A 12,003-nucleotide genomic window follows, 5' to 3' on the forward strand; every position below is an offset into this window, starting at 1 on the left:
TTAGAATCATCAAGTTAGGGAAAAACTTCCAAGGTCATCAAGTCCAACCTGCACTTGAATTCCACATGCACACTAAGTTGGATCACAAAGCACCATGTCTGTGTTTTTTGAACACTTCCAGGGATGGTGGTGACTCCACCATTCCCCGAGAGTCTGTTCCGCTGCTTTACCACATCCAGTCAAGAAAATTTTCCTAATACATGGCCTGAACTTCCCTTGTCAAAATTGGAGGCTGTTTCTTCTTGTCTTATCACAGCTGCCTGAGAGAAGAGGCCAAGCCCCACCTTGCTATGATCTCCTTTCAGGCAGTTGTAGAGAGCAGGAAGGTCTCACCTCAGCCTTCTTTTCTCCAGGCTAAGCAGCTCCCAGCTTCAGCCCCTTCCATTGCCCTTCAGCTCCACTGCCCTTCTCTGGACACACTCCAGCACCTCTGTCCTGCTTGTAGTGAGGGGCAGCACATGACTCAAGATGTGGCTTCTCATCAGTGCCAAGTACAGGGGCACTGCCCCTTTAGCTCAAAGGAATCTTTCTTCTCTCAGCAAAGCACTAGAGCAGAGCTGCAGTGTGCTGGGGATTGCCAGACCCTTGAGGAGAGTGAGGTGTTTGCCCTCCTTTCAGAGGTGTGGATAAAGAGGGATTTTTGTGGCTATTGCTACAGCTTTCATCGTAGAATGAAATCACCAAGGAATAGAATTTAATCATTCACTGAGTTCTGATTAGCGCAGTGTGCACTTCAAAAATGTCAGCTAGCCAAGTTCTTCAAATGGTGTGCAATAAACTAAATCTGATCTGCTACATCTATTTACATGGTTGAATTAATGAGAGGGGAATGACCTGTGAGCGCTTTGCACTTGGTGCTAAGAGACAAACTCAAGGAGAAAACTTTCCCTACCCAGTAGCACACATAGTAAGTATATTCCTAAATCTTAATTTCACATCTGAATATTCCTGTTGGGGGTGTGACATATTTCTTTCCTCCTTTTTCTGAACACAAATGAATTCCATCTGGAAGGTGTACTGGGTCTGTGAATCACATAACATGGCCATATTTCTTGCAGTGTGCTTTGGGAAAAGGTTTATCTTCCTTTGTATTATTTCCTTTTGATGTTACTGTCCTGCCAGCATGCTGTTGTTGACAGTTGCTGCTGTGGCAAACATAGCAGAAATTATGCTACAACAAAGAGTATTTTGTGTCCCAATAGAGAACAAAATTAAAGCATGCTCTACTATAGAAGTTAAACTTCTGACTTTTGCAAAGATAGATGGATGTCTTTTGAGTTGTCTTGACCTCCTTGCTTGCTGAGAAGAAAAATATTTTGGGCTTGAGTTTAGAGCCTATGAACACATTTTTATCAGCTGCAGTCAGTACAGTGTGTGTTTTCACACACTTTTTTATTTTTGCTGGTAATTTTCCCACTAACTTCAATTAGTAAAAGACTATGTTGTACAGCAGGACCCTTCTGAGAATTGTCTAAACTTCACACTCCCAAAAATTGGGTGCAAAAAGGACTGTGTTTTTATGCATTGTGTTTCTTCAGAATGTGAAAACATTTTTGTAAATATTATGTAAAGACAATTAAACCACAATCACAGTTTTGTTTTAAACAGTTTTATTTTGAAAAATACAATGTGCAGTGTAATGTCAACTAACTGTAATACTGACATTGTCGATCAGAACTTGTACTTCACACAATGATCACCTAGACATGCAATAAAATATGTACCTGTCATGAAGCACTCCCACTTCCACTGTTTCATCATTATCTTTTTATGGCATGTCACAAATCCATGTACATTGGAACACGCTCTACTTTTGCAGTCTTTCTACAGACTTGACAGCACACACTTGTCACATAGCTCAAGAACACCGGGATCACACCAGCCCTATTGGAATTGAATGTCCTTTGCCATTAATTTCAGTGGGCAGAAGGCTTCACCCTGGATATCCACCTATTAATGTATTGTGTGTGGCCATTGTTATCCTTGAACTGCATCAATTGTAACTGGAATATTTTTTAGGAAAAAAATCTTTAAAATGGTAAGTTATGTCAAAAACAGCCAAACAGTTTTACATCATGGGTTTTGCATTAGTTTTTGTTATTGGTAGAAATCTTAAACACCAACACTGCTATTAGAGATTCTCAAGCTATTTTCCCTCCAGATTTGGAGAGTATAAAGAAAAAGATTAAGAAATGTTAATAATACAGTGAGACACAGAGTGGCAAAGCTAGCTCCAAACATCCATGTGTTTCAGACTATATATTGCAAGCACGGCTTTCATCCCTTCTTCTTCACCCCTTAGTTTGAGCTTTAAATATCCTTTCCACATTCAGGGCAAAGGATGTCATCCCTTTCTGTGAGGAAGCCACGACCCACCAATGAAAGGGAGCACTTCTTACAGTTAAAGCAATCATTATGCCACTGCCGTTCTTCAAAAGAGATGTACTTGGTTCCTCCGAGTCCTGTTTGAAAAGCAAAATCGTTCTGTTACAAGAAAACAATGGCAGGTCAGCCATCAGGTCATGCAGACTGACCATAGAGATATGACATACAGCAGTGAAAAAATGACATTGTGGCAAATCTGTTTGTTACTGTACTAATTTTGCCATCCTTATTCTATAGTGACTAACATTTTCATCCTCAAATACTTCTGTTGCTTTCAGCAAAGTTAATGAGCAAGGCTTATCCCTAGTGATAATGGCAGAAATGAGCTTCCATGAAATGGCCCTGCAACGTGCAGCAGAAGAAAAGCAAAGCACCTGACTCTGAACAGATTTCTGGTAGTTTTTTACAGAATGTTTTATGGCACCTGAGTATGTTAATTTATGTTTTGTAGAGGTGCATTTTAGACAATTAAAAATGAAGTCTGTCATGTGTCATGACTTGATTCATAACTCTGAAGGAAGAATGCCTCAGGAAAAGAAGCAAGTTAGTAAAAAAGCATTCTAGAGTTTGATGCTATGGCAGTTATCATCAGGTGTATTGAAGTTGTACAAAAGAAAAGAAAAAAAAAGGGAAAACACCTCTTAGTAGTAATTGCCTTTTGCTTAACCTCAAAAATTACTAGCTGAAGTTCCATGAAAAGGTTTAGCTGGGCATTTCTTGTACCAGGTCAGACATTTTTTAGTTTTGCCTTTAGTAGCATCTCAAGACACAAAACAGCCATGAGAGACTTACCACTGATTGGGTTTGTGCATCCAGCACACTTTTTGGCGTACAGGTTGCAGAAGCAGCTCAAGCAGTATGCAAACTCATCCCTGGAGGTGAAGCGCTGTCCAGACAGCTGCTTCTTGCACGCAGTGCACACGAAGCACTCCTTATGCCATGGTTGCTCCCGGTAGGTAACGCCTCCCGTGGTGATAGCCTGTTTTAGGGAAAAAAAGACAAGAAGGTGTTTTCTTAAGAGTGGCAAGTTTGTATTTTGATTTGGTAAAGAGGAAGGTTGATGGGATTTTTGTGGGCGGGAGGAGGAGAAGGTTTAGCAACAGCAAGATTATAATTTTGCTTGGAGTTGACCTTGAGAAAATCATGCAAGTGCTTTATTGTAATTTCCTTATTTATAAAAAGAAGCCCCATGCTAAAAGTACTTTATTCTGCATATATTGTAAAATCTCACTCTCAATTGTACTCAGTTTTTCAAGCTACTCTCTGTATGTTGCTTTTCATATGCATTTACCAGAGTTTGACTCTTCACTGTTCCTTCACCTGTCCCTTTCTTCATGGTGGAGGAATTACCTGATGTGTTTCAACTTCCTTTCATTGGGAAAACTGATTTATTTCATATTTTAGATGAAGCATTTACTTTCTGCTTCTCAAGACTTTGTCAGGGAGTTTCCTCTTACAAGTAAGTAGAATTGAAATTATATAATCTCTTAAAACCAGTTAATTCTTAATCTTTTTACATATACAAAAATGAGATATTCTGCCTACTTGGATATAAAATGGGAAGGATTTCAATCTCTTAGGTGTCACATAAGCAAAACTTGCACTACCTTCTTGCACTGGACACATTGCATGGCAAACTGCTTTTCATAGCAGGGGACACAAAAGTTTTGATTGTCCTTAGGGATGAAGCTCTTTGTCCCAATAGGCTGCTGGCAGCGGTAGCAGATAAAGCAGGTCTCATGCCAGCTGTTGCCCTTGTATTCCATCTTCCGAGTACCTGTAACGAGAATAGAGCACCAAGTGAGCTTCTGGATGAGATAGATGCAGTTTGTAGCTCTGTTTTTCCTGGCACCTGTCTGTCAGTCCAGAAGCATTGCAGCTGTGAGCTAGAGGCTATTTAATGTTCCTACCAGCTTTGCATGGTATTTGGTACCACTTTAGGTTTTTGGAGATCTCTTCTCCTGCAAAGAAGAGAAATGTTTATTGCAAATAGCTGCAGCCTAGAACAGCTTTTTGTGGTCTTATTAGGCAAATAATGAATTCCAATGCACAGGAAGATTCAAGGGAATTGGACAGACATCAATATAAGCTGCTGTTAGTGCTGAGTGGAGGTCAGGCCATTCCTCATTAAAGACTGACTTCATTCATTCCACATCTGTTTTGCATCTTTCTCAAATAGCAGCAAGGTACCTGGTTAATTACAGACTCATTGAATGATTTGGGCTGAAATACACCTTAAAGATCATTTAGTTTTAAACTCCCTGCCATGGACAGGGACACCTCTCACTAGACCAGGTTCTCAGGACCTGATCCAACCTGGTTTTGAACACTGTCAAGGATGAGGCATGCAATTCCTGGCAAGCACCTTGCCTCCTTTTCCCAATGAAATACAGTCTCTGTCTGAGACAAAGGATTCATTCATATCTGCTCGAGCCTTTTTCTTGTTCTCATTGAGGTGTATTATAAGTTCACAATTGTTTCCAGCTCAACAGAACCTATCCTAAATGTTTTTCTGTCTCTTGAAACTTCCAGTAAGAAAAAGCTTTCTCTCTGTTTTCGGTTGAATTGAAAATATGGTTGAAATGTGGAATTTGAACAATCCTTTTATTGGAAAGCAGAGAAATAGTATGGTAGTTAGAAAATAAATGCACTTCTCTAGAACAAAGTTTTAGGGTTCAGATAGTGTTCTTTGCAGATTCAGTCCACTGTATGGCAGGTGGACTCTGAGCCCTTCCAGGAAATTGGAGATGCCCTATTATACAGATAAATTTATTTGCACATGGTATGATTTCTATGTACCAGTTTGAGTCAAAATATTTGATACTGGCCAGAAGGGTAAACAAACAAATGTTTTTCCTACAGTTCTGCATCGCTCTTGGAGCCTGTAACAGCAAACATGAAGTCAAATACTTGGAAGACTGACGAACTGATTGAGTTGGCTAATGAAAAAGAACCACACTAATGCCTTTGATGCCAATTCTCTCTGCCTCTATTACTGCAGGGTTTAACAATTTCCCCCTTCTCAAGCATTAATTCATCTTTGTTTACTAGTTGCATATTTTTCTTCTTTTATGATCTCATTAAATTCTGCTGAGAGACAGGATTATTTGGTGGGTTTTTTTGTTCTTTTAAATTGACTTGCATCAGTAGTAAGGGAACTATTAATAATCTTTCTGATGCTTACATTCTTGAATATTTTTGTTCCATTTTATTAACAGACACCTTCTAAAAATAATGTCCTCTCTATGCTGGTAACTTCCAATATCATGTCAAGGAGCAATGAAAGAAAAATAATCTGGAGAAAGAAGATATGGATTTTTTTTTAATAGTCTAGAATTTTATTTTTACATTTGCAGCTGTGCTCTCTTCGGGATGGTATTGTCATTGAAACTCGAAAAGGGGACAGCCCAGTTTTGTTAGCTACTAGACTGAAGTCAGCGTGAGTTGGGTTTGCAGAAGGACTGAAAGAACAAGCTTGTAACCACTTAAATGGGCACCTCATGGTAAAGCTTCCACAGCTCAGACAGGAGCACTCTGTGCTGGGTTAGGAACTGGCTGCATGGCCGGGCCCAGAGGGTGCTGGTGAATGGTGCTGCACCAGCTGGGGCCTGTCACCAGGGGTGTCCCTCAGGGGTCTGTGCTGGGGCCAGTTCTGTTCAACATTTTTATTGATGACATGGATGAGGGCATCAAGTCCCTCATTAGCAAATTTGCAGATGACACTAAGCTCTTTGTCACATGTCAATCTGTTGGAAGGTAGGAGGGCTCTGCAGAAAGACTTGGAATAATTGCATGGATGGGCAGAGCCCAATAAGATGAAGTTTAATAAGTCCAAGTGCTGAGTCCTGCACTTTGGTCACAATAACCCCCTGCAATGTTACAGGCTGGGGACAGTCTGGCTGGACAGTGCCCAGGCAGAAAGGGACCTGGGGGTGCTGGTGACAGCTGGCTGAACATGAGCCAGCAGTGTGCCCTGGGGCCAAGAAGGCCAAGGGCTCCTGGCCTGGTCAGGAACAGTGTGGCCAGCAGGAGCAGGGAGGTCATTCTGCTCCTGTCCTGGGCACTGGTGAGGCCACACCTTGAGTGCTGTGTCCAGTTCTGGCCCCTCAGTTTGGGAAGGACATGGAGACACTTGAGCGCATCCAGAGGAGGCAACAGGGCTGGAGAGGGGCTGGGAACACAAACCCTGTGAGGAACAACTGAGGGAGCTGGGGGTGTTTAGCCTGGAGAAAAGGAGACTCAAAGGTCACCTTATCACTCCCTATAACTCCCTGAAAGGTGGCTGTAGTCAGGTGGGGGTTGGTCTCTGTCTCCAGGCAGCAGCTGACACAAGCCTTAAGCTGCACCAAAGGAAATATTGGTTGGATATTTGGAGAAAGTTTTTTACAGGAAGAGTGATAAAGTACTGGAATTGTCTGTCCAGGAAGGTGGTGGAGTCACCATCCCTGCATGTGTTTAAAAGACTGGATGTGGCACTCAGTGCCATGGTTTAGTTGAGGTGTTAGGGTATGGGTTGGATCTTGATGATCTTGAAGGTCTCTTCCAACCTAGTCATTCTGTGGTTCTGTAATTCTGTGATCTACATTTTGCATTTAGTGGCTCAAAGCAAAGGGCAAGTTTAGCACTAGCAGTCTCCACAAAAGATACCAAATCAGTTGCTGGTTCTTTCAAAATAAATTATGCTTTCAATGGTGACCATACTCCTCTGCTGTAGCTCCTGTACTACCACAGTGTGCTGTGTAGGTAGAATAAACATGATGAGTGTACTGCTCTTCCAGTGTGGTGACATCTCAGCTATCTTGGGTAAGCAGCTAGAGACCAGTGAGTAGTCGCAAAGCTTACAAAAACTGATTTCTTCTCTTCTGGCTTATAAGAGAAGCAGAGATTCTGTGTCACTCAATCCAGCCTCCATTATTACATATCTATGTATAACTGGCATAATAGACAAAAAGTGATCCACCCAGTAAATCACTGATAATGGCAATGAACCTGATGAGCAGTACTAAAAATATATACACATAACATTATAGAATCATAGATTTATAGAACAGTTTTGGTTGAAAGAAACCTTTAAAGATCATCTAGTCCAAGCCCTTGCAGTAAGCAGGGACATCTTCAACTTGATCAGGTTGCTCAGAACCCCACCCAAACTGACCGTGAATTTTTTCCAGAATGGGGAATCCACCACTTCCCTGGGCAACCTGTTTCAGTGTTCTACCTTAGCCCTTCATTGTAGAAAACTGATTCCTCATACTAATCTAAATCAACTCTCTCTTACTTTAAAAAAGTTACACTTTGTTCTATTGCAACAGGCCCTGCTAAAAAGTTTGTCCCCATCTTTGTTACAGGTTTGTTACAGGTCCCCTTTCAGTACTGACAGGTTGCAAACAGGTTTCCCCAGAGCCTTCTCCAGGCTGAACAATGCCAGCTCCCCCAGCTTGTCTTTATAAGCAGAGTGTTTCAGCCCTCTTTGTGGCCCTCCTCCAGACCTCCTCCAACAGTTCTGTGTTCTTCTTATGTTAGATGCAGCCGAGGATACAGCCAACTTTCTGGGATGAGAATGGACTTCCTGTGTCATAGAGTTCCAGCTTTAAAACTAGTACTGGCTATTCTCAAGCATGTCAGTTTTTATTTCTGTGTCAGCAAAATGGGTGCATATAGAATAATAGGGGATGTTTAAACTTGGAATAGATAGGGTTGTCTCCTTTCAAATATTGTTCTATTTCATCATAGAGTCTTCATTTTTACACCCGAGGAGCAAAATGTTGTGGTTTTCTCTTTTTTATCTGAGATGACCAATGTCAGAACCAGCTGACAAAGTAACTAGTAATCATTATGGAGTCTGTACAAGGATTCTTCAAACTGCCTTTTAATATTTTATTCCTGCACTGATAGCACTTCAACATTAAGGCCCTCAAATCATCACAGAATGCTATAGTATTTTTGTAAGAAGAACAGGTTTTAGCAATCTAATACTATAACCTCATGTTTAAGGTCAAAATAAAAATAGCTCTTTCCTGTTCCTTCATATCTTTGTGCTCAAGAAAGACCTCAGAGGCACTTTGATCAATTTTTCATCTGTCTGAGAGAAGCTAAATTTTGAGTAATTAGACAAAATTTTCACGTGAATGAAAGTTCTTCCATAAGCCATTATGTACATTGGATGTTCTGGTCATGGAAGTGGGCTAGAATGCACCATCACCAGTTTTTTACATAGTTCAGCATGACCTAGTAGAGATAGTCAAGGAGAGACATTTCTCACAAATATTGCTGAGTTTGGGCTTTCTATTTAGTCCAAAAAGTGAGCATCCTAACCTGGCATAATAGTCTTCTTGCACTCATTACATTTGGAAGAGTATTCATTGGAGTAGCAGTCAGTACAAAGTAGATGTTCCTCTTTTGCAGCAAAAGGTTTGTCCACCAAGGAATTCTTGCACTGGAAGCAGTGGAAGCAGGTTTCATGCCAGTGGCGGTCCTTATAAGACAGATCCTGCAGAAATCCAAAACCACAGAGTAAGTGGAATGAATAGTTTGCACAACTGGAAGCTCAGAGAATGCAGACATATCCAAATCTGAACTCCAGCCAGGATCTGGGGCTGCTTTGAGGAAAACAAAATGTTCTGACAAAGGTGAACTTATTTTGCTGTGATAACCAAGAGCAGCTCATGACAACTATCAACCCTTTCTCAGTTCAAAGTAACCCTTTTTGTTTGTGACAGAGGAGCAGCTAATTTCACTTAGGTATTTCCTTTGAGAATAAAGCCCAGCTTTTGAATTGGATTAAAACTTGTTATCTAATAGATATGATAGCCTTCCCCTATTTTCCTTATCTATTGCTGATTTCTAGTTCATTTCATAGATTTTTACTCCTGAACAGAAGTATTTTTTCCCAATTGCATTCTGGTATTTTTTGACAGATTTACACCAAGAGCGAATGAGTCTGATCTGTTTGGGGTTTTTTCCACTACAACAAATTTTTACTGACTCTTGTGATTTGGTTTACCTATATTTCAGATGTGGATTGTACTGAAAGATACAAGACCACATTGTACCCGCATCCCATGATCCAGAGTACTGGCCAAGGGATTAGTGTGGGCATGTTAGTATTTAAAATACTCTTCACAGTGGTTCCTTTGATTATTTAAAAGAAACAGTACTTCTCAAAATTGTGACATAAACCAGTGGATTGTGCTTTTTTTAAAATTTAAATTAAGGTGGCCTGTACATGTAACACTTGAACAGTGTCTTTGGACTTCAAACAAAATAGAGCTTGGATGATTACAAGAAATGGTGTTTGCCCCAAAATATAGAGGCTCTGGTTTGGGTTGGGAGTGTGAAAGGATAGAGTTGTCATGAATAGGGAGTTCAGCTGAAGTTCAGCTGAAATAAGTTCTCAAGTTCTAGCCCAAGATCTACTCTGTATTTATTGCAGGCACTAAACTAGTTAGATTACCTGAAGGAGAAGAGCGAGTGGTAGAATAATGAATTCCAACTTTGCAGTTGTGTGAAGCATCACAAAGGGTTCATACTTATCTGGCATAAGCTGTACTATGTCAGTCAGTACAGTCACAGTAACTCCAAACATGCAATCTTAAACCAGAGCAAGATACCACAGATTTAGATTAACCTAAAATAACAGTTTGTCTTTGGGAGCCTTGTTCTCATAAACATCTAGCTGGAAACACTGAAACAGTTTCATCTAGCTCAGGTGATATATGGTAGCTTGTTAAACTTTAGTAATTTGTGTCAAAATTTGACTAAGCAATTAAACATTTCTGTATGGACATCTGTGCCACTCACCTAATTTTTTTAGATCATTGTGAGTAACAATTTTCGTCCCGGAGATTGCACTCTCTGGTAGAATATCTTAGACTTCCACTCTACATCTTTCAGACAGTTGTTTATTCAGCTCATCTATTCATTTCAGCTAAATCCTTTTGAAACAACACAAATTTCTGACTGTAATATTTTAATCTTTTCTAATAGCAAATGAAAACCAATCTTCTTTGGAAGTTACTTACATTTTTTTTCTTCTCTTTGGGAGATGTCCAATAGCCTAAATCTGGTCTCATATTTTCAACAGAAAAATACAATATGCAGTGCTTTCCAAAATAACTGAAATTTGACTTTTAGAAAGTAGAACAACGGATCTGATCTCCTCTCTCTTGTAATGTGATGTATTGAATTATTTTTCCTCATTACCTGTCATTTCCTGGTATTGCAATTTTCAGCAAGCAATTTTTTAATATCCAAAATTCATGTGGTGATGTATGCTTATTTTATCAGTGAAATGATACCCTGCAGATGATGCATGCCTTTTAGAAGAGGAGTAATGAAAACAAAGATTAGGCGTCAAAGATGAAAGATTTGATCCCTGAGTCAGTTATGATGGCAAGATTTTATAGGCAGTAGCTGGGTGGGTGACAGTAGCAGGTATTTCATCATCATGAAGTCATGAAGCAAAACTAAACAAAAAGTACTTCAGATAAAAAGTGCATTGAATAATCTTTACCTTCTCTGGATTACTATAACTCTACATTGAATGTAGAGAGAGTCTAAGATGTCTGACTTTGACAGTAGAATATTAGACTGATGAAATGGATATTCCTTTCTCTCTCAGAATCTGTCACATCTGAAAGCAAGCAACTCCAAGGTACTGATGAAACCATCATGAGTGTTCTTAGGTCACTGAAAAGGAAGTTTGCTCTATTTCAGCATGTTGTATATTTTACTGGAGCCTTTGACTTGTTCATAAGCTGTGGATGTATTGATCTGGAGCAAATTCTGCACTGGAAAATCATGTACAAAAACTGACTGAAAGCTTTCTGACGGTCAGGCTGCTCCTCTGTTAAGCTGAAAGAACATCAGATTTAGTCTAGGCATATGAATTCTAGTTTATGCTAGCTGATTGTAACCCAAATAAATCTGTTCCAGCAGAAGGTTCAAGTGATATAGAACTAATTCCTTTAGTTGTATTTTCACTTATTTTCATTATGACACCCACAAAGAAAACTTTGACGAGGTAACTGTTAACATTGGCAAGATCAAGTTTTACAGCTTCTCCACAGCTCTGTACAGTTTTGCTCCAGCATGGTTTATTTGGCCTCTAGGGTGGGACTGCATGTGACTTAGAAAAATGTGTTTTTTAAAAAAACCCATAAGACCTCCTTAGACTAGGGTTACCAGTTAACTGGGTTAAGCTTGGGCTCCTCATACCCTGCATTTTTATTGCCTTCTCCTCAGGCTTTTTAAGTCTAAGCAAACTGAAGCCATTATTCAGTACCATTTCTCTTGAACAACAGGGTTTCAACTTCTCTGGGTGTCAGCAGGGACCCAGTAGGAAGAAGGAGATTAGAGAGTTTATTACCAGAACAGTAACTGTATATGTTGTTCATGGCTTTTTTTACCTCAATGGTCTTTTCAGGAGGTTGAATGTAGGAAATGGGCCAACTAAATGCTGTGCGGATTTTAGCTACACATACCCTGTAGCAAAACACTTAAGTATGTTAGACTGGTACATGTCTATAAAAGTATGTGGAGAAAAGGTAAAAACAAGTGATATTGTGCTGTGCTCAGTCCCTTACATGTATGAGAAGATATTACCATTTCACTTTTTTC

General features: G+C 39.9%; 1 protein-coding gene across 4 annotated transcripts in view; it reads right to left on the reverse strand.

The window, feature by feature from the left end:
• Nucleotides 1-1,635: 1,635 nt before the first annotated feature.
• The window catches only part of FHL2 (four and a half LIM domains 2), a 143,704-nt gene continuing 133,336 nt past the window's right edge, over nucleotides 1,636-12,003 (reverse strand). For all 4 annotated transcript variants that reach the window (XM_054271813.1, XM_054271814.1, XM_054271812.1 and 1 more), the window contains 4 exons: nucleotides 8,701-8,875; nucleotides 3,993-4,162; nucleotides 3,178-3,364; nucleotides 1,636-2,462 (listed from right to left, as the gene is read on the reverse strand). In XM_054271813.1, coding sequence (XP_054127788.1) covers nucleotides 2,311-2,462; nucleotides 3,178-3,364; nucleotides 3,993-4,162; nucleotides 8,701-8,875 — 684 coding nt within the window. In that variant the 3' untranslated portion in view covers nucleotides 1,636-2,310. The remainder of the gene's footprint in view (nucleotides 2,463-3,177; nucleotides 3,365-3,992; nucleotides 4,163-8,700; nucleotides 8,876-12,003) is intronic.

This window comes from Melozone crissalis, unplaced genomic scaffold (genome assembly GCF_028551555.1).
Source record: "Melozone crissalis strain CALT ecotype California unplaced genomic scaffold, PUWL_Pcris_2 ptg000013l_1, whole genome shotgun sequence".
Classification (NCBI taxonomy): Eukaryota; Metazoa; Chordata; class Aves; order Passeriformes; family Passerellidae; genus Melozone; species Melozone crissalis.